Raw genomic sequence first — 24,930 nt, forward strand, 5'->3', positions numbered from 1 at the left:
TATACTGTATTTGAATGTAGGTGGGATTTTGTTGTTGTTTCTTTGGTAGTAGAAAGAGGATAATTTTGTTTTTAGAGTTGTATGGCTTTTTTGATTGGCCAGCTTGTCAGATAATTTCAAAAATTAATTCTAGATACCCACATTAAACTTGTTAAAAGCCTCATGTCCATCATCTGATAGTAAGTTCTTAATGAAGGTAGGGGTGAGAGGAAGTGAAGAAAACAGTAACATCTTTTGGTGACAATATATAGAGAGAAAATTGACAATTTTTCATCATGTATTTCTGGGACTAGAGCTGGAATAAAGGAAAGAACAATGCAGACCTCAGAATTTGAGACTAGCAATCATCCAATCTGTTTCTAGGTTCAGGCTTTCTGATCTTATTTGACTTAGTCTGTGCTCTGATTTTATTCTTCAGGATGCCACTTGCAAGCTTACAAGTATCACTTACATTATACAAGATAAGGAGGCTTAAAACAGGGTAGTGATATGGAAGCTTTGCTGCTTGCAGTGTACTATGTGTTCATAAAACTCTTTCTCTTTATAAGGCATACTTTTCAAGATATGTGTGAATAGGCATTTTGTTCAGTTCCTGTTTCATGTTAAATGTTTTATTTGTTTCAACTTTGAATTTATTGCATATTATTTGGTGAAGGTCTTTTTTAAAAAAATTGTAATGCTTCTAATAAAATAGGTATTAAAAATGATCTTGGCTTTCTCTAAGCAATATATAGGACACAAATAAACTGAAATGTTGGGCTGAGAATGCTAATTTAAATTCAAGAGCTGAGGATTCAATTAGTGTACTGATTTGCATCTGTTATTTACAGTGACTACTGAATATGTATTGTTACTTAAAATTTATCAATTAAAAGACATTTAAGCATAGTTCACTAGTTAGAAATTTACATCCAAAAAATTAAAATAAAGTTCCTGTTTTAGTAAGCTTTATAATATATTAAACATTCACATGGTGACTGGAGCCGCACGTGCCTAGACTGAGGACTAAATCTCCTCTCTGGCTAGGAGTTTTTGACTACAACAATCTGTAACTACAACAGTCTGTAACTGTTTGTAAAGATTCTGCAAGGAATTTTTATTAAGCTCATATTTTATTTATAATATAAAAACTGTATTGTACTTTTCCATTTGTTTATTCAGTTATTTGAGCACCCATTATGTACCATATTCTTGGCCCTGGGGATATACCAGTAAATAAAGAACAGCATTGTTGCCCTTAGAGCTTATATTTTCATGTGTAAGCATATGGCAACTTTATTTCTAAATGATTAAGATACTTTCATAGAATAATGAATATTAGAGAAAAAAAATCAAGCAAGGTGATAGGCTGGAGAATAGCTGGGGGTTTGGGTAAAATAGGTGTTATTAATAGGGCAATCAAAGAAAGACACTTTGAGAAGATATGAAATATGAACTAAGGTTTGAATGATGAAGGAGCCAGCTGTGTGAGAAGCCAAGGTAACAGCATGCCAGGTAGATGAACAAGGTAATGCCATAAAGTGTAGCTGGTGACAGTAGTCAAAGAAGAGAAGAAAAGCTGTGACATGGTGAGTAAGAGGGAGAGCGGTATAAAGCAAGGTCAGACAGGTAGGAAGGGGTTAGGTAAGATATTAGGTCCATGGTAACAAGTTTAAATTTTATCCTAATTTTAATGGGAAACCATTATAGGGTTTTAAGTAGGAAAGTGATTTGATCTGATTTACTTCTCAAAAAAGCTTGAGAATTACTTAGCTAATTATGGTTAAAGGTCATTCAAAGAAGTTCAAAGGAAGTGATCTGTTTGTTGGCATTTTTGTTAACTCATATGCCTTTTTTTGACGTTCCATGAAATTTTAATAGTTTTCATCAAGTTTTCTACAAGTGATTGAATTTTTAACAACTATTTTTTTAAAGGACCCCATTTTAAAAAAATCTTTGTTTTTAGATTTTACATATGGTATAACAATTCACTGATTCTTCTATTAAAGAATCTTCTAAATTTGAAAGATCTTATTGGGACCTGGAATAATAAATTCATCTTCCCTGAATTTTCTACTCTCTCTACTCTCTATACTGGCCCTCCTATACTGATCCTGTTCCACCCCCAAATCAACCCCCCCCCCCCCCGCCAAAAAAAATGGGAAAATAGTGGAGATTTGTCCTCAGGGTAAAAGAAGGTAAGGCTGTCTGAGGTGCTGTCCACCAGGTAGGTGCTGACAAAGCCCCAGATCCCAGATATGTTTGTATTGCCCAATGTTTGTATATCTTTTTTCCCTCTGTCTTTGTGACTCTTCCTCTTTTGCTGACTGTGTAGCTGATAGTCATCTCTCTTTATCTTTTTGGCTACTTGTGTTTTCTCTTACCTCCTTTCAGTTTCCCTTTTCAAATGGCTGGCTATTTCTTTCCCCTCTGCTCTTTCTGCCCTGTCTCTGTCTGGTTTTGACTCTCTGGCCAATTCTTTGGCTAACATTGTTCATTTCTTTTTTTCATTCTTCTGTGTCTCTTCTGTTCTCTTTGTTGTTCTGCCTGTCTTCACGCTTTTGTTCCTTTTGCCCTTTTTCTTCAGTCTTTGCCTCTTTTTTCCTCTTTTTTCAAAATGATAGGAGAGCTACATCAGATCCATAGAGGAAAGACAAAGATGGCACCACTCTAATTACTTTTCCCTCTCATTGTCTCATTTCCCCCTTTGGGAATATATGGGACTTGAAGACATTTACAAACTGTAAGAAGAACTATCGTAACTTGTACATTGTATTACTTGAAATTTTCAACCTAATGAGACGCTTGTGATACTAGAAAAACCATGAGCGTATTTATAGATACAGCATTAGGTCTTTAAATCCCTTCTTTTAGTTGTGTGACCTTGAGCATGTTATTTAACCTCTGTGAGTATCCTCTTAAAATGAAAACACTTTTTAGAGTTGTTTTGAAAGTTAATTTAGAATACCCACATTAAACAACAGGAGAATACAATATCTTGTTTATTTCATCATTCAAGAAAAATCCTCTTCCCCTGCCCCATTGCACTTTTTTCCTATGTAGAGTTGTTAATCTGAAAAGAAAATCAGATGGATATTATAACCCTAGAATCTGAGTTAATTGAGACTGCCGTTCTTAGTCAATTTGCTACTCAGATATTGAGTTCCTTGGGGATCTTGGAGCAAAATATTGATTCTCAGTTACAGTGGTTTTATATCTGTGGAGTGTATTAATTTGTGTATGTCAGTGTATGTCAAATGAGTATTCAGTGACTTTGTCATGTAACGCCTTTTCTTACAGCCTATGGCACTTTACTAAATAATCTGTGATATTACTGCCTTTCTTTACATAGTTTCTGCCAGTCAGTTGTGTAGATATATTGCTATATAATTGTCATTCTCATGATAAATTTCTTTAGTCATTTATAACCTGTTTTTCATGGTGTGAATTTTAAACTGTATTACTCTGAAGAAGTTTTTGAAGGGCTTATTCATGTTATTAAACTTAATATTTGGTCATTAAACTGTACGTAACTTAAAAAAATTTTGTTTTACTTAATAGTAAAACATATACATTGTAGAAACATTAACTTGGAAATATTAAATCACCTTTAATGTCATAGTCTTGGTGAATTTACTTCTCTTTTGTATGAATATTTAAAAACAGCAATATCCAACATATGTATATGCAACACAAATTATGCTTTGTAGTTTGATGTCCTTTTTTTTTTTTTACTTTATTTGCATTATGTTGTGACTATCTTTAAAATTATTCAAAAGAATGATTGTAAATTGATATATAACCTCCCATTATATGGCTACCCCATAATAATATCCTTTGTTATTTTTGTGTTGTGTTTATTTCGTGTTATTTTTGTGACATGTTTTGTATATAATGCAGGTTGTTTACAATTTTTTGCAGTTATATACAATGCTAGAATGAACATCTGTATTCCTAAGCCTAGTCTTTGATAAAAGTAAAAGTGTTGGTTGCTCAGTCGTGTCCAGCTGTTTGTGACCCTATGGTCTGTAGCACTTGAAGCACCCCATTCATGGAATTCTCCAGGCAAGAATACCGAAGTGGGTAGCCGTTCCTTTCCCCAGAGAATCTTCCTGGCCCAGGAATTGAACCTGGGTCTCCTGCATTGCAGGCAGATTCTTTACCATCTCAGCCACCAGGGAAGCCCAATCTTTTTTATAACGTTTCAATTTTAGGATTGATTCTTAGAAGTGGGATTACTAACTTAAAGGGCTTATTTATTGTAAATATTTTAATTTTTTGATACCTAAACATGATTAATAACCTTCTTGAGAGGTTTTTCTTTCTTTCTTTTACTTTTTTTACTTTAACTATATAATTTTAGAGATATGGCTCTTCATGCCCTGTATTTTTTTCTAGTATACATTATCCAGTTCTAAAGATGCCTTTCAGACTGACACATAGGGTGTTACATGTTCTGTCTAATGGGTAAATACTGTACATCTAAAAATTAGAAAACAATAAAAACACAGAGTAGTTAAATAATGTAGCATTGAATTAGAAAGTACTTCAAAACTTAGTATATCCTGAGGACCAGCATTATGAACTTAGCTATCATTGTACTATCAAGTTGTGTGTGTGTATGTTGATATAGTTACATCATAAATAAATGTAAAATATTAGGCCACTGCATAGCAATTAGTACTACTATTGCTATTACTATTCTTTTATAATGCATTGTAACAGAGTTTGTTATATAAAGAATGTATCTGAGTGACATTCTCCATATCTTATGTGTCAGTTTGTGTTCTTTACTCCAAAACCTTTCCAGAACAATGCAAGGTGATCATCCACTAATATATCTATAGTACTTATCTTCACCGTTTATTGGTGAACTACATTATTTTTAATTTCTAATTTAATTTATTGTAATCAACAACACAGTATTATGATTTCAGTTTTGAAATTTTCCTAGACTTTTTTATGGCTCAGAATATGGTATATTTTGATTAGTGTTTCATGTACATTTGGAAAGAATGTGCATTTTTTTCTTTTGGTGTTTGGTGATCTATAAATTTCAATTAAGTTTTTGGTTCGTTAATAGCCTTGTTCAGGTTTTCTTTATCCTTATTGCTGTTTTTGTCTGTCTTCTGTCAGTTACTGAGAGAGAAGTGTTAACATCTCAAAAAATAATTTGTTTCTTCTGTTGGATCACTTTTTTGCTTCAGTTATTTTGAAGCTCTACTTTTAGATGCATAGACATTGATTGAAGGGTCTTACATGTTCATGATGAATTGATGTTTTTATCCTTATGAAACATCTCTCTTTATCCTGGTGCTAATCCTTGTTCTGAAGTCTACTTTGATGGTATTAATATAGCTTCCGTTTTCTTATTCTTAGTTTTACATGGTGCATCTTATTCTACCTTTTACTTTTAACCTGTTTGTGAGCTTACATTTAAAGTTTGTACCTTGCGCATATATTTTGCTCTTGCTTTATTTTATGTAGTTTGACAGTCTCTGCCTTTTAATTTCCATTTGATTTGTTTTCTCCTCCTTACCTTTCTCATTTTCATTTTGGACTGATACATTTTTGGAAGCCCATTTTTTCTTCTCTATGTCTTAGTTCTACCTCCTTTTTCTAGTGGTTGCTTTATGGATTACAACATGCATTCTTAACTTTGTACAGTCTACTGTGAACTGTTAGGTTGATGCAAATGTAATTATGGTTCATACAATAAATTTTAAATCATTATAACAAAGGTCAAACACATCTTTATTAATCAAAGTAGGAACTATTACAATCAACACATTTTTGCCAATGAGAAATAAGTTTGTTTATTCCTGTAGCATAAAAATCCAAGCTTTAGGATTCAGTGAACTCTTGGAAAGCTTTTTCTACCTCCTGCTGGTTGGAGAAGCATTTACCTTGCAAAAAGTTGTCGAGATGCTTGAAGAAGTGGTAGTTGGTTGGTGAGAGGTCAGGTGAATATCGTAGATGAGGCAAAACTTTATAGCCCAATTTGTTCAACTTTTGAAGCTTTGGTTGTGCAACATTGACAGGTGTTGTCAGGGAGAAGAATTGGGTCCTTTCTGTTGACCAGTCTTGGCTGCAGGCATTGCAGTTTTTGGTGCATCTCATCAGTTTGCCAAGAATACTTCTCAGATGTATTGGTTTCACTGGGGTTCAGAAAGCTGTAGAGGACCAGACAGGCAACAGACCACCAAACAGTGACCATGACCTTTTTTCACGCAAGGTTGGCTTTGGGAACGCTTTGGAACTTCTTGATCTGCCCACTGAGCTGGCTTCACAAGTTGTTTTATAAAATCCACTTTTTTGTTGCACATCACAATCCATTGTTGTTGCTTAGAATAAGAGATGACACTTCATAATGTTATTTTTTTCTTTGTTTGCGGTCAGCTCACAAAATTGGAGAAAGCAGTGGCAACCCACTCCAATTGCCTGGAAAATCCCATGGATGGAGGAACCTTGTAGGCTGGAGTCCATGGGGTTGCTAGGAGTCGGACACGACTGAGCAACTTCACTTTCACTTTTCACTTTCATGCATTGGAGAAGGAAATGGCAACCCACTGCAGTATTCTTGCCTGGAGAATCCCAGGGAAGGGGGAGCCTGGTGGGCTGCAGTGTATGGGGTTGCATGCACAGAGTTGGACACGACTGAAGTGACTTAACAGCAGCAGCACAAGGTACCCACTTATTGAGCTTTTTCACCTTTTCACTTTGCTTCAAATGCCAAACGACCATAGAATGGTCAACATTGAGTTCTTCAGCAACTTCTTGTATAGTTGTAAGAGGATCAGCTTTAGTGATCCTCTCAGTTGGTCTTTTTCAACTTCTGAGGGCTGGCCATTATCATCTTCAAGGCTCTTGTCTCCTTTGCAAAACTTTTTGAACTACCACTGCACACTGTACTTTCATTAGAAGTTCCTGGGCCAAATGCAGTGTTGATGCTGTGGGCTCTCTCTGCTGCTTTGCAACCCATTTTGAACTCAAATAAGGAAATCATTCAAATTTGCTTTTTGTCTAACATCATTGCCCTGCTGCTGCTGCTAAGTCACGTCAGTCGTGTCTGACTCTGTGCGACCCCATAGATGGCAGCCCACCAGGCTCCGAGTCCCTGGGATTCTCCAGGCAAGAACACTGGAGTGGGTTGCCATTTCCTTCTCCATCTCTCAGTCGTGTCAGACTCTTATCGACCCCATGGACCACAGCCTACCAGGCTCCTCCATCCATGGGATTCTCCAGGCAAGAGTACTGGAGTGGGTTGCCATTGCCTTCTTGCCCTAGTCTAAAATAAATATAAAATAAGTAGCGAGTGACGAGTCCTTAATAAAAAACATAAAGTGAGAAATGTGCATTAAAATGTTGTATAACATGACCGCATTTATTTAAGAATATATTCCAGTATCAAATGGCAAAGTTCAACAGTGCAAAACTGCAATTACTTTGCACCAACCAAATGGTTGTCTGAGGAGGAGAAAAGGAAAAGATATATACCCAGATGAATGCAGCCTTCCAGAGAATAGCAGGGAGAGATAAGGCCTTCAAATGAACAATGCGAAGAAGTAGAGGAAAACAATAAAATTGGAAAGACTAGAGATCGTTTCAAGAAAATTGGAGATTTCAAGGCAACATTTTCATGTAGGGATGTGCATGATAAAGAACAGAAACGGTAAGGACCTAACAGAGGCAGAAGAGATTAAGAAGTAGCTAAAATACATAAAAGAACTATACAAAAAAGGTCTTAATGACCCAGATAACGATGAAGGTGTGGTCACTCATCTAGAGTCAGACATCCTAGAGTGTGAAGTCCAGTGGGTCTTGGGAAAAATTACTACAAAGATAGCAGAGGTGATGGAATTCCAACTGAGCTATTTCAAATCCTAAAAGATGATGCTGTGAAAGTGCTGCACTCAATATGCCAGTAAATTTGGAAAACTCAGCAGTGGCCACAGGGCTGGAAAAGGTTGATTTTCATTCTAATCTCAAAGAAGGGCAGTGCCAAAAAATGTTCAAACTACCATACAATTGCACTCATTTCACATAGTAGTAAGGTAATGCTCAAAATCCTTCGAGCTAGGCTTCTACAGTACATGAACTGAGAACTTCCAGATGTACAAGCTGAATTTAGAAAAGGCAGAGGAACCAGAGATCAAATTTCCAACATCTGTTGGATCATAGAAAAAACAAGAGAATTCCAGAAAAACATGTACTTCTGCTTCATTGACTATGCTAAAGCCTTTGACCTTGTGGATCACAACAAACTGTGGAAAATTCTTAAAGGGATGAGAATACCAGAAAGGAGTACATCAAGGCTATATATTGTCACCTTGCTTATTTAAGCAGAAAAAACTTTATATTTACTCAGAAATTTACCATTTCTGATGTTCTTTCCATCTGGTATCTTTCCTTCAGCCTGCAGAACTTCATTTACCATTGCTTATTGTGCAGATCTTTGGGGACAAAATCTCAGCTTTTGTTTATTTGGAAATGCCTTTATTTTGCCTCTGCTTTTGAAAGAGTTTTTTTTTTTTTTGGTCAGGCTACCATAACAAAATACCATAGACTGAATGGCTTAAACAACAGAAATTTATTTTCCCATAGTTCTAGAGGCTAGAAGTCCAAGATTCTGGTGCCTCTATGGTTAGTTTCTGATTAGGACTGTCTCTGGCTTGTAGGTGGCTGCATCTTACATGGCATAGAAAAGCAAGCAAGCACCCTGCCATCTCTTTTTACAAAAGCACTCATCCCATCATAAGGACCCCACATCATGATCCATCTAACCCTAATTACCTCCCAAAGGCCCTGTCTCCAAATATCTCATATTTGGGTTTAAGTGTTCAATCTATGAATTTGAGAGGGCAGGGGGACTCTGAATGTTATGGGTATTCAGTCCATAACCACCTATTCATTGGATATAGAACTCTAGATTGAAAGTTTTTAAAAAGTAAATATGCATAACAAAATTTACAATTTTAACCAGTTTTAAGTGTATAATTCAGTGGCACTAAGCATATTCACAGTATTATGCAGCCATTACCACTATCCATTTCTGGAACATTTTTGTGATCCCAGAGAGAAACTCTGAACCCTTTAAACAGTAACTCCCCATTATCTCTTTTTAGTCTCTAGTAACCTTTTTTATGCCTTCTGGCTATATTAATTTGCCAAACAATATATGATATAAGCAAAAACCATATAATATTTGGCCTTTTGTGACTGGTGTATTTCATTTAGCATGATGTTTTCAGGGTTCATCCATGTTATATAGCATGTGTCAGAATTTCGTTCCTTTTTGAGCTCATGTTGTATATATGTGCTGTATTGTTTATCCATTCATCTGTTGATGGACATTTGGATAGTTTCCACCTTTGCCTGTTGTAAATAATGCTGCTATATGCATGGATGTGCAAATATCTGTTGTACAATCCCTACCTTAGGTGGGATTGTTTGGATTATACAGTAATTCTATGTTCAACAGTTTGAAGAACGACCAGACTGCGGCTGTACCATTTTCACATTCCCACCAGCAACACACAAGGGTTCCAGTTTCTCTACATCCTTCTTCATCAGCATTTACTTTCCCTGGTTGTAGATAATAGCCATCCTAATGGGTATCAAAAGGTAGCTCACTGTGGTTTTGATCTGCATTTTCTTAATGACTAGCGATATTGAGCATTTTTTCATGTGTTGGTTGGTCATTTGCATATCTTTGGAGAAATGTCTATTCAAGCACTTCGGTTTGTTTTTTGTTGAGTGGTAGGAGTTCTTTATATATTCTGGGCCTCCCTGGTGGCTCAGCTGGTAAGGAATCTACCTGCAGTGTGGGAGACCTGGGTTCAGACCAGGTTGGGAAGATCCCCTGGAGAAGGGAAAGGCTACCCAGTCCAGTATTCTTGCCTGGAGGATTCCATGAATGGGGTTGCCTTGAGCGCTACAGACCATAGCGTCTCAAAGAGTCAGACACGACTGAGCGACTTTCACTTCACTTTATATATTCTGGATATTTATCTATTATCCTGTATATGTCCTTTGGTGCACAAAGCTTAGGAGTTTTATTTTTAAGTATTTACATTTAGGTTTTTGATCCATTTTGAGCTAACTTTTGTGTATGATATTAGGTAAAGAATTCAGTTTTATTCTTTGGCATGTGGGTATGCAGTTTTCCCAGCACCATTTGTTGGTGCTTTCCCTATTGAAATGGTCTTGGCATTTTTTATCAGGCCTTTTTTATCATGATAAATCTAGTTACTGTTTGTTGAAAAAAGTGATAAGTGAAAAAAATGGTAGTTGCTTAGTTGTGTCTGACTCTGCAATCCCATGGACTATAGCCCGCCAGGGTCCCATGTCCATGGAATTCTCTAGGAAAGAATACTGGAGTGAGTAATCATTCCCTTCTCTCAGGGATCATCCCAACCCAGGGATTGAACCCAGGTCTCCTGCACTGCAGACAGATTCTTTACCATCTGAAGCCTTAAAGTTGTAACAGTATTATTGCTTATATTTCATATGGTGTATTAATACATTACATCCCCATGACCTATTTATTTTATATGTGGAAGTTTGTACCTCTTAATCCTCTTCACCTATTTTGTCCACCTTCCAACCACTCCTCCCTCTGATAACCACCAGTTTATTTCCTGTATCTATAAGTCTGTTTTGTTTTTTAGATTCTACATGTAAGTGAAATCATAGGTTTGTCTTTTCTGACTTACTTCACTTTGCATAATACCCCCTAGGTCCATCCATATTGTTGCAAATGGCAAGATTTCTTTTTAGGGCCAAGTAATATTCCATTGTATTTATATATACATCTTGTTTATCCATTCATCCATCAGTAGGTGCTTAGGTTGTTTTTATATCCTGGCTATTATAAATAATGCTGCAGTGAACATAAAGGTGCATATATCTTTTAAATTGGAATTTAAATCTTTTCATATTGTTCATTGTTAGTGTATAGAAACACAACTGGTATTTGTTGTGTGTTGAGGTGGTCCAGTGGTAAAGAATCTGTCTGCCAATGCAGGAGGCCCGGGGGATGTAGGTTCTATCTGTGGGTTGGGAAGATACCTGGAGAAGGAAATGGCAACCCACTCCAGTATTCTTGCCAAGAATACTCAATGGACAGAGGAGCATCCAATGGGGTCACAGAGTCAGATATGACTTAATGATAGAGCATGCATGATTTTTTTTTTTAATCCTGCCACTTTGTTGAACTTGTTCATTAGCTGTAATAGGTTTTGTGATTGTGTGTAGTATCCTATAAATCTGTGAGCAGAGATAATTTTACCACTTCCTTTTCAATTTGGATGCCTTTAATTTCTTTTTCTTGAGAACTCTGCCTCACAAATGTTAGTAGCCCTGTGCTCTAATCACTATACTGTCTCTGCTCCTCAAGGCTGTGGTGTTCTGCTTGGGCTCTGTCATGGTCTGCAGTGTGCCTCCAGATCAAACTGGGACAACTGTAAGACTTCATCATGAATTTTCCTTCTTTCAGGGATAACAGTATGATGCTGCCTGTTATCCAGTTGTCTAATATCTGAAAAAAATTGCTTTCCCAATTTTATAGTTTTACAAGGCCACAGTGGTAGTCTGATATGTGTTACTCTATCATGGATCCAAATAAAAATCCATATATTGCATTGTGACAACCTTTTACAATAATGGGTTTAATGAATCTTTAATTTTTTAAACCAGCCTTTTAACAATTTACTCCATTATTGGTGCTCTCAGTTATTTCTGTAAAACATCCTTACCAATGTACTGCATATTATGTCTTAATTTAAACTTACTACCAGACTTCAGCTCTCAGTAATGAGTCATGTTTACCAAGACTCAGCTGTGCTTGTTTCCATACCTTTCTAAGCCCGTTTTACTTGCCATTGTAATTACATAATTTAATTGGATACTACAGTCTGAATGCTGCTATATGGGGGACAAAGAGTTCTTTATGTGATTGTTCTTTTGAATATTTTGAAAAGATAATAAAGGTGAATTTCTGACATGATTTTTGTCAAACTAGGTGGCAGTGAAACAGTTATAAAAGGTTGTGCTACAAAAGGAGATCTAGATTGATTTTGGACTTAATGTTTCACAAATCTCTTTGTATTCTTCTCATTTTTTAAAAACAAAACTGTAGATTGTAGATATGCATTTTATTGGTAATTTATGACAGAAACGACACTTGGAATTCTAACCACTGGACCTATACTCGATGGAAAGGTACTGACCCTATATCTGAAGATTATTGAAAGAATGTACATGTGTACCTTTTAAGTTATAATACAGTATTTAAAGTGTTGCTGTGTATGCGTGAATGTGTGTATTCATCTTCAGTTAACAACTATCTGTTCCTAAGTCAGAAAAGAGACTTTGATCCGTAGCTTAATTTTTATTTTTATGCTAAATTAATGAGGGATTGTCTTATACTTTTTGTCTCCTTGAAGTTTGACTTTCACACATTGCCTATTGAATGTTGTTTTACTAAACTAGAAACATTCAGCTTTAGATTATTTTCGGTTCCTTTCCAGATATAACTAATTTCATTTATTGTTTAAACCACCACTTGTTTTCCAGTTGTTTATTCACCTTCTCTCCCTTTGCCCTAATGTTTGTTTATTCAGCAGTTATTTCATAGTTAGTTCTCTGCTGCTGTGGCTTTTGTTCTCGTAATTCTTAATTTACATTGTGTGTACGTCAGCTTTTTAATTTATTACCAGGGTATGAGGATAACTGTTTGATTATGAAATAACAGAGTGGATCTTTTAAAAATGTAATATGTTATAGAAGTTCCAAGTGTTTTCTGGCCATTTATTTCCCTTTATTTCAGCTTCTGAAAAAACTATTATGTGACCTACTGTAGCTACATGAATTAGTAATTTAAAAATCAAAAAAATTCTGGATCATTGGATTAAAAAGTAAACAAGGCAGGGTTTAGGTATTAAGTTGGTCATTATTAATATGCTATATCTTACAAGTTTAAAACAATTACTTAATAACTTTCACATGCTTCATTGAAGCATACTGGTTTTCACTGAGGCAGTATTAACCAGTTTATTTTGTAAGCATTTTTTTTTTCTAGGTAACTTTCACTTCTTTCAAAGTTAATAGAAAATGATTGTTTCCAGTGTTTCCTTGTAAAAGTGAAGTCTTCCAATGGATTTTCCTGATTGGGAGAGAAAGTTTATTTCTGTATTATTTAAAACAATTACAGCTTTCCAGGGGAGTTCCCTTGCTCCCTAGTGATAAGGATTCCAGCTGGGCTTTCACTGCTGTGGTCTGGGTTCAATCCCTGGTGAGGGAACTGAGAATTCCTCAAGCTGCGAAGTGTGGCCAAAAAAAAAAAAGTTACAGCATTCTGTCTTGTCTGTTTAGTAAACTTGATTTGGCTATGCCATACGTCAGATCATGTACTATGATATAACTGTACAGTAAGAATCTGAACATATATCCTTACACCATTTCAAAAAAATTATGCATTTGTAGTATGTTGTGGAGTTACATTTTGAGCAGTCAGTTAGATTTTAGGTAAGTGGTAGCTTTTACCACCTGTTTCTACCAGTAGCAGCTCCTATAAAATAATATCATTTGAGTCAATCTTGAGGAAATTTTGTTAATTTTTAAAAATATTCTTACAAGTCAAAAGTCAAATGCATCTTCTCCTTTATAGGTTTGTAAGGAAGAATATACAATAAATAACTTCAGTCCAATTAATATATACTATTTCTCTGTGCCTTTAAAGCATAAATAGAAACTGACCCATATTGTGAGTAGCAACATAAAATTTTACCACTCTTTAAAAAGGAATTTGATAACATGTCAGAAACCATGGAAATTTATCATAACCTTTGACCTAGTTAATATTACCCTCAGTGACTAACCTTAAAGAATTAGGGTATGAGATTTTCATTGTAGTAACCTATACTGTAAAAGAAATAATAACAATTTGATTTTTCAGTAATGGATTGGCTGAGAAATTGTGGCATATCAACTTTATAGATTATTACTGAGGCCATTAAAACAAGAAATATCAAAACAGGGTAACTACATGGAAAAAAAAGTAAGTGATGTGATACTTAAATAGTGCAAAATAACTATTATCACTGTATAAAGTGGATATGTATATAGATCATTATTGTGTAATATACATAAGAAAAGCAGTTGCTAAGATTTTAAACATATGGATATATTTTTATTTTTCTAGTTTTTGGTTGAACCAGGTCTTCATTGCTGCCCACAGGCTTTCGTTAGTTGCAGAGGGCAGGGGCTACTCTAGTTGTAGCTTGCAGGCTTATTGCAGTGGCTTCTCTTGTTGCTGAGCATAGGCTCTAGGGTGCACAGACTTCAGTAGCTGCAGAACATGGGCTCAGTAGTTGTGTCTTGCAGGTCTTAGAGCACATGCTCAGTAATTGTGGCCCACAGGCTCAGTTGCTCCTCAACATGTGGAGTCTTCCCAGACCAGGGATCAAACCCATGTCCCTTGCATCAGCAGGCTGATTCTTATATCACTATACCACCAGGGAAGTCCAAATATATGAATATATTTTTAATTTTTTTCTTTAATTTTTTTATAATGTTTTAACAGTAACTTCTTAAAATCATAACTATCCTGAAAGAATCATCTTCTGTCTCCTTCTTCAGTTAGAAAAAGTAACTGAAGAAGGAGATAGATACTTCTGTCTTTAAAACCAAATGCAAACTCTCTTTTACATTTTACTTTGTATCCTGACTTAATCCTTCCAAACATTACTATGAGGTATGTTTTGTAGTACCAGGATGGGGGGCTCTTACCACACAGCTTGCAGGATCTTAGTTCCCTGACTAGGAATTGAACCTGTGCTCTCAGCAGTGAAAGCATGGAGTCCTAATCACTGAAATGCCAGGGAATTCAATGTAGTACATTTTTTGAAGGAGGAAGCTGATGGAATTTAAGCAACTTGTCAATATTGCACAGGTAGCAAATGGTGGGGCTTGGGTTCCTTGAGATTTATCTGAGTCTTAATTAATACTGTATTTTACAGTAATGATTATTTAGTTATCCTCCCTCCTTCTTATGGGTGCATAGATTATAGACTTTTTAAGTTCAGGAATAAAGTCTTATTTTTATTTTGACACATACAAAAATGGAATATCCAGCCTTTAGGAAGAAAACGAGGCTTTTCTCTAGACTTGAAGCAACTTAATTGACTCTAATTACAAAATCTTTTGTTGTATTTTATTTACTAACTCATATTATCCCATCCCAAGAAGATGGGAATTTTTTTGCATCTCACCAACAACCTCCCATTACTTGTTCAGTCTGTCTTTTTAAAAAAGTCAGTAATTTTCCTGAGAATAGAGATCATTTCTTTACCTTTGAGCATTGTGTCTAGGTTCTAATATATAGGAGGCACTAAAAATACATGAGACATTGTTTTATTGCCCAGGCACTTTACATACATTATTTAGTTCTCATTTTACCTTGTTTAATTGATCCTTATATATAATATTTTAGGAGAAATCTATTAATTTGCCCAAAAGCTGGGATTCTAACCCAGTTTTGACTCAGCCCTTTGCTTTCAGCCATTGCTGTACCCCAACGTGCTCAGAAGGATCTAGGAGTAATGAAAATAGTTTGAGAATGAGACATAAATGTCCCGAATTCTTAAGATTTTTTAAAATTCATTATATGATTAGGTGTATCATTTGCTTGATCTCTTGTTAGTATTGTAACAACATTCCATTTAAAACTGAACTTTTGGTTTCCTGATGTGTGCCAAGTCTCTTCAATCATGTTTGACTCTGTGACCCCATGAACTGTAGCCTGGCAGGCTCCTCTGTCCATAGGATTCTCCAGGCAAGAATACTGGAGTGGGTTGCCACTTCCTTCTCCAGGGCACCTTCCCGACGCAGGGATTGAACCTGTGTTTCTTGTGACTCCTGCATTGGCAGGCAAGTTGTTTATCACTAGCGCCACCACCCAGGTTTGGTTTCATGATAGCTTTGCTTGATATGCAAGATAAAATGGATGATATGTTTCAATTACCTTGTTAGACTCCTACATCAATGTCTTGCTTTAACAAACAAAAATTGGTTCTACTGGCACACTTCTCGTTTATAGTTTTGGTTGTATCTTGAATCGCTATGGCCACTAACTTTTTAGAAGCGTTTCAAGTTCTTCCATGATAAATAAAATACATATGGTTATGCTATCTGCCAAATCTATTATTTTTCAAACTAGTATTTATTTAGTATAGTGTCCTTCATTATTTATTAGACCACTTAATGAGTTTCTTGTATTAAGTATCTGTAGAGTACTTGAAGTTTTTATTATAGATCCAGGATTGTTCTCCTTTTAACGTCTTTCATTGTTGAAGTAGAATATAAACAGAATCATCAAATTTAGATGGATTTTAGTCCTAAAACAAATTTAAACACTTAATTGATAACTAATAGCCTGCAGTAGAACAAGTTTCTGTAAGCAATATTTGTACTTAATGTTCCAATATGTACTCTATTAAAACTTTTCAACATTGATCCACAAATAACATACAGTGTAGTGAACTTATTACCAAAAAGCCTGTTAAGAATTTTGACTCTTCTGGGTATACTGGGAGATCTATCAGAAATTCATCCAAAGTGGTGAAAGCCTTTTTCGTTAATTTCTCTTTATGACAGGTGTAAAGTATTAAGGTTAAGTGGGTGGGGCAACCGGAAGTAATTACTAAGGCCAGTGGCATTTTTGTGGTTTAATAAAGGCAGAAGCTAATTATTCAGTTTTTATTTAAGTGAAATGGTGCCAAAAAGGAGGTTCCTGCAGAGCAGCTGCACTCCTTCAGTGTTACCCTAATTTACCAAAGACACAACTGTCACAAACAAAACTTTTAAACTTGATATATAGCCACAAAAGTAAGGAGGCTTTTGTTTGGAGTGCATGCAGAAGAACTCCTTTATACAAATCAACCGGCAGATGACAGACAATGATGAAAATTTGATTCTTTGAAGTCATAATAGTCATTGAAATGTGTGAAATTCTGGTATTGAAAAGAGAGCGGCCAGCAAGACTCTAAATCCTGGGTGGTTGCAAGAAGCTTGCTGGGAGGTTTTTCTGCATTTTGACACCAACTTCCCATTGCTTGTTCCCTGCTTCCTTTGTTTAAAAAAAAAGTTGAATTCACACAAGATAAATGGGGACAGTTGATAACCGAATCATACAGTTTTTATATGGGAAACTAATATTTTATAATGGAAATTGGTATTTGAAAGAGTAAAGTTCATTTACATATACTGGCATATACTTAATGATTTTTTAAATTACTCTTCAATTTAAACTAGACTTGTGAAATGGAAAGTCAGTGTATCAGCTCTTATAAATTTAAAATTGTGAAAAAGATCATACTAAAAGAGTAGAACTTTGAAGTTATGATATGCTTGTAGCAAAGTAGCAAATTTTTAAATATGAATGCCCTTTAATCTATGAATCATGATTAGGTAACTAGTTACTATTTCTTAAATAGCATATTGTACACAAGTTCATATTTATGAAACTTTATGAAGATACTTAGTTTAATAATGTAAACATAGGTGTCATGCTTGATCCAATTGTTAAAAATTAAAAAGTTTTAAAATTCGGTAAGTTTATATATTATGTATAGGGTTACTTGTTTCATTAGAATTTATAAATACTAACTGGTGAGTCTTCAGATTCTTCAGGTGCCAACTTGCAGCCTTCTCCTATCTTATGTGTTTTAACTTTTTTGTAGACATAGAAAATCTATAAATTATTATTTATAAATAACCTATTCTACCAATCAAATGAGAAATCTGTGAAAGGCAACATTGACATCTTTTATATTTTTAAAAAATAATCACATATGATCCATACTGCAGTAGAAAAGTAGAAATCTAAAAAGAGTATCATTAAAGTAGAAATCTAAAGAGTATCATTAGTTCAGTATAGTTTCAGTAGTCTGCAGATGATTTATTTATTTTCAAAAGTTGAGTCACAGATAGATCAGTGAGAACTTTGAGGAAAAGCAAAGCATTGAAGACACGTAAAAAGTTCATAGTGCCTCATAGTTCTTTTCAAGTATTACATTGTTTTAATGGAATCTTGGAATGGGAGCTTTAGCCCATTGAAATGTCGCTTAAAGGACATGTTCTTCTGTCACTTGCTGAAGCTGTGTGGATGAAATGATAACAATAGAGTGTTGTGATGCGTTTTAAAAGTGTGAGAAATCAGTTTGTCTAGACTGAGTGTGTGCCTACAAGGACTAGGAATTTTAGAGCTTCTGTGCCCTTTAGGTGTCAAGTATGTGAGAGATGCCAAGCCTTTCTATTCCGTCTTTGGCAGCAGTTCAGTTCTCCAGTACCTTACATGTCTTCTGCCGGCAAAGGGTTTCTGTGTCAGAACAACTTGGACTTCAAACTTCAGAAACTCATTTGTTTGAATGCCAGTTTTATTTGGAGAAGATACCAAATAATTGCCATAATTCGAGAAGGCATGGAAGCACTTGCAGCTAGAAGCTTAGCAACTTTGGTAGCCACTGATTTTAAAGTGGTTTTCCATTCTTAAAAAAATCATGCTGTGCCTTTCTGCTTTGATAGTACAAATCAAGAAATACTCTTTCCATTTTACTAAAGCTTTATTGGTTTTTAAATTAGTTTGGTATATGCATACAATATAGACATTTATTAAAAAAAAAATAAGTCTGTTTCCTGAACTAGTATTGAAAAAGTGAGTCTGTTTCCTGAACTGGTATTAAGAGGTTAATATGCTATCTTTTCTGTAAGTCTTAATTAAAAGAATAGCCAACTTATAGCTTCAGCTTTTATGAGCTCAGCTCAGAATGGAGGTGTTGCTATGGAATTTGACAAGGATGCCTCATCCCATAATTTTATAATATACTTACTGTTTGTTTATACTTTGCTTCAGCTATAACTAAATAGATTTTTTAATGTGAAAATATATAATATTAAATACTAAGTTAATGTGAAAGATTACCAACACTGTAGTGAATTCAAAGGGGGAAATAAACATTAAGGACTTTCCAGGAGCTGAGTTTCTTTCAAGCTCTTGAGTAGAGGAATATTCTTTAGAAAGTTATTGAATGTAATAATAACCTGAAGTTACTTTTCTTTGAGGATGAACTTGACAATTTGTAATAACTTGACATATTGATGCCTTTAAAAATTATGTATCAGTTGTACTCATTTAGCTTTTATTTTATCCTATAAATTTTAAAAATGTAGGCATATACTAGAAGTACATTTTTGTGTAAATATTTATATGGATCATTTTAATAGTTTCTCCAAATAGACAAACTGTGACAAAGTAACCACACCTAATTATTGGTATAGGTGAAAAGGTATAGTTGTCAGCTAAAATAACTTTAAGAAATTGTTTCTTTAATCTGTGGGTAGAAAGATTAGTTGAGTCAGAAATACATTTAGTTTTTTCCCAGTATATATTACAACTAAGAACTCAGTATTTCTTTGGTATAAAGCATTGTTTAGATTGGAACTACAAATAAACATGAAATTAAAATTAACAAAATGTGCTAAGTTTTCTAGTTTTCACAAGTGTGACATAATCATTTACATGTTAAACCTGTTGTTTTTAACCAGTTTTTTAAAGTTTACCTTAGTAAGGAACCATAATTTTAAAATGCTTTATGAGCATAATACAGTTGACCATAATATGATTTTACATTGCTAGAATGAAGTCTTTTACCATTACTAAATGGAGACTTAAACTCTAAATTACTTTGTTATTTTCTGTCCTGATTGCTACTATAGTTTGAAATATATTTAATCAGGGAGTCAAAATTGTATGTATTCATCAGTTGACCTTTTGTTATTGGGTACAAATATAGAAAAAGAGAGTCAAGTTATCATTGTTTTCCTCTAACATTTCTGCAAAAATCGTGCAGATTTTTTTATCTTTGCAGAATAAATTTGACATCTATTTGATATCCTTTTCTCTTCAGTAGGTTTCATTAAAGAGAGATAAATCAAAATGGTAATTAAAGTTGTTAATTGATTTTAATTGTTTACGAAAAGGGTCAGGCCTTTCTCTGAAAAGAATGCCTTATAAGCAGCATAACACAGAAACCACTGGTAATAGATATATTTTTCTATTTAAAATTTAGTGACTTTTTATATTTGTTTACTTTTAATATCCCTTTACATTCTTTCTCTGCTAATTATACCAGCTCATGAAATCAGAGTCTACTCAGTACAGGCTTTTCTGCCAGCAGACTCTTCAAAAATTACCAGTACCTTGTTGTACAAAATGAGCCTAAATTTTTTTATGAGCCTTTCCCACTGTACCCTAACATTCCCCCAATATATCTTTTCCACATATCAAAATAGTAGTTTACATGGTAAAATAACAAAAAAGTGAAATAAAGCTTAAAAAAATTATAAATAAGTATGTATTGTAAGATACAGAAAGCAACAAAAATACATTAGGGTGTAAGTGGGCTGTTAGCAACACATTTGTTTGTTTTTCTGTAGGATATTACTACTTTAACTGGTGTTCCAGAAGAGCATATCAAAACTAGAAAAGCCAGGATCTTTGTTCCTGCTCGCAATAACATGCAGTCTGGAGTAAACAACACGAAGAAATGGAAGATGGAGTTTGATACCAGAGAGAGATGGGAAAATCCTTTGATGGGTTGGGCGTCAACGTGAGTATTTTGGTTTAATTTGAATACTATTTTCGGCTCTTTTTCTGCATAGATTTTCCTTTTAAACGCACTGATTTTCAGGCTCTTTTGTATACAGGATGCCTTATAACAATACTTTTTGAGACAGTTTTGCATAGATATCACCATGTTTAATGGTATAGACATATACATTTCACATAGGTAACATATATATATAAGAATATTTATATAAGTGTGGCCCAGCAAAATACATTGTAAGAACAATTTTTTTCAGAGTACTATACATTGGATAAAAATGGCTGACATTGTGAGCACTCTTAACATGGTCCCCAAGCTGTAGATATTAGTTTAAAATATATTGTGAATAGTGTTAATAATTTAATGACATTTATTTTTTAAATAAAATTTCTTTATATTTTTTATTAGAGGAGATTAGATGAGTTTATAAATTTTGATAATTCATTGATAGTGTATAGAAATGCAATAAATTTTTGTATATTAATCTTGTATCCTGCAACTTTATCAGATTCAACTCTTACAGTTTTCTGGTGGTATCTTGAGGATTTTCTATAGATGGTATCATGTCATCTGCAAACAGTGACAACTTTTCCTTTTCAATTTGAATTCCTTTTATTCCTCCTTCCAGTCTGATTGCTGTAACTAGGAGTTTCAGTACTGTGTTGAATACAAGTGATGAGTGCTGGTGTCAGCCTCCTGATGTGTTAGCTGGATCCTGATAAGGCAGGCTGTGGGGCTGCAGTGGTCCTGGGATTGGTGACCACCTGCTGGTGGACAGGGTCTGGTCCTGGAGCATCTTGAGGCTAATTCCTCCCACCCCTCCCAACTGTTGCATGAAGCCAAGTCGAATGGTCTCTTGCTTCAGGGCCCAGGGGTTCTAGAGCTGATGTCTAACCACTGGTGGGTAGGGCCAAGGGGTTCTGGGCCTAGTGATGGTTCACTGCTCAGCAGAGGTAAATTGTGGGACCTCTGCCTCCAGAACCCCGGTAGTCCTTGAGCTGGTGTGTTGGCCCACTGACTGATGTCTGCAGTGTCTCAGAGCTGGTTTTGTCCCGCTGGTTGGCAGGGCCAGGGCCTGGGCCCATGGGGTCTTGGCTAGTGCTAGCGTGTTGGCAGGTGAGTTGGGTTCTCTGTGGCAGGCTAAGGGTCTGCTGGGGTGGCTGCAGGGCCCTCTGGTGGACAAGGCTGTTGTTTCCTGGGGCAGCCCATGGGCTCAGGAGTTCTTAAGGCAGCCTGCCTTCTGGTGGTCGTAGAGCTATGTTCCCATCCGGCTAATAGCCTGAGATGTCTCAGAAATGGTGCTTACAACCTGGTCCGGTGGTTAGAAGCTATTGAGAAGATTCCAGAATGGTGGAATGGGCTCCCCCAAATGGCTCTTGCCAGTTTTCCACGTCCCTGGGCTTCAGTTGTCTCCTGACTTTCCAGGAGACTCTCAAAGATCAGGAGGTGAGTCTGACCCACGCTTCCTTCAGATTACTGCTTCTGCCCTGGGTCTCGAAGTATATGAGATTTTTTGTGAGCCTTTTACGAGATAGTCTCTGTTTCCCACAGCCCACTGGGTCTCCTGAAACTAAGCCCCATTGGCCTTTAAAGCCAAATGTTCTGGGGGCTTGTCTTCCCAGTTCAGGATCCCCAGGCTTGGGAGCTCATTGTGGGGCTTGGACATATTGCTCCTTGGGGAGAACCTCAGCAGTTGTTGGAGAAGGAAATGGCAGCCCACTCCAGTATTCTTGCCTGCAGAATCCCATGGACAGGGGAGCCTGGCAGGCTACAGTCCCTGGGGTCTCAAAGAGTCAGAAACGACTGGGCGACTGACTTTCTGCAGTTGTACTTAACCTCCTGTTTGTGGGTTGCCCAACTTGGTTTGGGTCTCTGCCTCCTGTCTGATTGTGGTTCCTTCTTTATACCTTTGATTATAGAAGATCTTTTCTGCTAGATTCTAGGTTTTCTCAGTTGTTGCTGTGTAAACCGTTGTAGTTTTGATGTGTCTGTGAGAAGAGGTAAGCTCAGGGTCTTCACAATTTTGGCCAAGCTCGTTCTAATTACAATGAATTTATAAGATATGTTTCAAGAATAAAAACAAACCTAAGAGGATTCTCATTCATTTTCTTTTTTTAAAGCTTAATAAATGATTTTTATTAGCGACTAAAGATTGCTGAATGTCTTTGTCATTTTAAAGTTTTTAATTTGACTTGTTAGAAAATTGCCCTAATTTAACACTGCTGCTGCTGCTGTTGCTTCAGTCATGTCCGACTCTGTGCAACCCCATAGACGGCAGCCCACCAGGCTCCGCCGTCCCTGGGATTCTCCAGGCAAGAGTACTGGAGTGGGTTGCCATTGCCTTCTCTGTAATTTAACATAGAAAAACATATTCAGATAGTTAACAGTTTTAAAGAAATTATTCAAAGTAAGTAATTTTCAGTCACAGGTTAATGTTAAATCCTGGGAAAAAAATTGTTTCTTACAGGGCTGATCCCTTATCCAACCTGGTTCTGACTTTTAGTACTAAAGAAGATGCAATTGCCTTTGCAGAAAAAAACGGTAAGTGTGATTTGCTTTTGTTTTGACAAGTAAGATATGATTTTATGTTCTTAAACTACATTCTGTAATTAAGTTGAAGGAAATCAATGTATCTAGTCTAGTGGTTTTAGATTTTTTTTCTTTTTACACCATGAGAACATACCCCTCCAAAAAATAAAAAATCTGAAAAATAAATGCACATGTAACATGTGAAAGTCAAACTGCTCTAAATTTGAAGTTGAGGCTTGGAATAAAACTACTTCTCTAACTCCTATCTTATTTATGAATGCCTCTGCAAAATCACTAACACTAAGTTTAAAACATTAAACATCTCATAAGGCAACCTATTCCAGTTTTGACATCTGTTTATTATTTTCTTACTTTGAAACAAAATCTCATGTCTGTTACTCTACCTAATAGCTTTTCAATTATTACAAATTGGTTATCATGTTTCCTCTAAAATGTCATGTGAACATAAATGTCTGTGTTTACCACTTCTATTGATATGTTGGGTCTGTAATTATATTAATACAACCTAAGAGTATATTAGTAGCTACCTAAAACTCTTGACCTATGTTAGTTTTTCTTTCAACAGAAACACAGAATAGAATGTCTCTTATTTCTCATTTTTCTGCTGTTAAACCATGCAACACAGTAGGGTTGGTATGGGTAGTGAAAGGAAGCTTTGGAGGCAGATCATGATGAATTCTAATCCTTATTATGCCACTCGAAGCTACATGATTTTGGATTCATTTCATCATGTACTTAATGTTTCTTCATTGTTCAAATAATGGTACTTATCTAAAGGTGTACTTAGGCAAGTACTTGAAACATAATGGGCTTCCCAGGTGGCGCAGTGGTAAAGAATCCGCCTGTCAGTGCAAGAGGTGTAAGAGAGTTAGGTTCAATCCCTGGGTCAGGAAATGGCAACCCACTGCAGTATTCTTGCTTGGGAAAGTTCCATGGACAGAGGAGCCTGGTGGACTACAGTCCATGGGGTTGTAAGGAGTAACACACACATGCACACACAACTGGCCATTTGGAAACTATTAGTCCTTTCCCTTACCTCCCTCCATCTGTTATTTCTTCTGTTTCTCTCAGGTTTAAATGCAATACTGTGCATTTGTACCTGATGCATTCTATTGTTCTAGTTGATCAAATTGAATTTGAATCTAATTCAGCTGTCTATTTGAATGAGATCATGTCCATTTAAGTATGTTATTACTATAAGGCAGTATAAGTGTAAATGATTATTAGTGTTTTTCAACCTATTTGACATAAATGTAAAAGCGCTATAAAGATTATTCTTATGTGAAATATTTGCTTTACATCCTATGTTCACTTTATATTATACCTAAGAATCTGAAGCCAGACTGTCAGATTTGAGTCCATGTCGGATCTCTATTTGTCTGGGTTTGTACAAGGAGAAAATGCAAATACAATGGGAATTGTTGTGAGGATTGAGTAAGTTTATAAAAGTAAAGTACTTTGGACATAGCTAAGTATATAATAGTACTTGTTTATCTTATTAGTAGACTTTAAAAATAATTTTCTTAAGTATCCTATATTTCCAAATTACATATTAGTTCTCAAAGTGATCATAGTCTTTAAAATATTATTTTGATGTAACATTTACATTGCTCTCTTAAAAATTAAACTGTAATGTAGTTCATCAACAACAGTTCTGTTAATATTTTTCATCTTTGTAGCCTACCATATTTCATGTCTGACACCTCAAATAGTCTATCATGTGCGTTTAATGACA

At 35.5% G+C, this 24,930-nt stretch overlaps 1 protein-coding gene across 1 annotated transcript in view; it reads left to right on the top strand.

The window, feature by feature from the left end:
* NDUFS4 (NADH:ubiquinone oxidoreductase subunit S4) overlaps positions 1-24,930 on the top strand; it is a 107,001-nt gene that overhangs the window by 64,440 nt on the left and 17,631 nt on the right. The window contains exons 3-4 of the mRNA XM_040262270.1: positions 20,476-20,648; positions 23,113-23,186. Of these exons, the coding sequence (XP_040118204.1) occupies positions 20,476-20,648; positions 23,113-23,186 (247 nt within the window). The remainder of the gene's footprint in view (positions 1-20,475; positions 20,649-23,112; positions 23,187-24,930) is intronic.

This window comes from Oryx dammah, unplaced genomic scaffold, assembly GCF_014754425.2.
Source record: "Oryx dammah isolate SB20612 unplaced genomic scaffold, SCBI_Odam_1.1 HiC_scaffold_20, whole genome shotgun sequence".
Lineage (NCBI taxonomy): Eukaryota > Metazoa > Chordata > Mammalia > Artiodactyla > Bovidae > Oryx > Oryx dammah.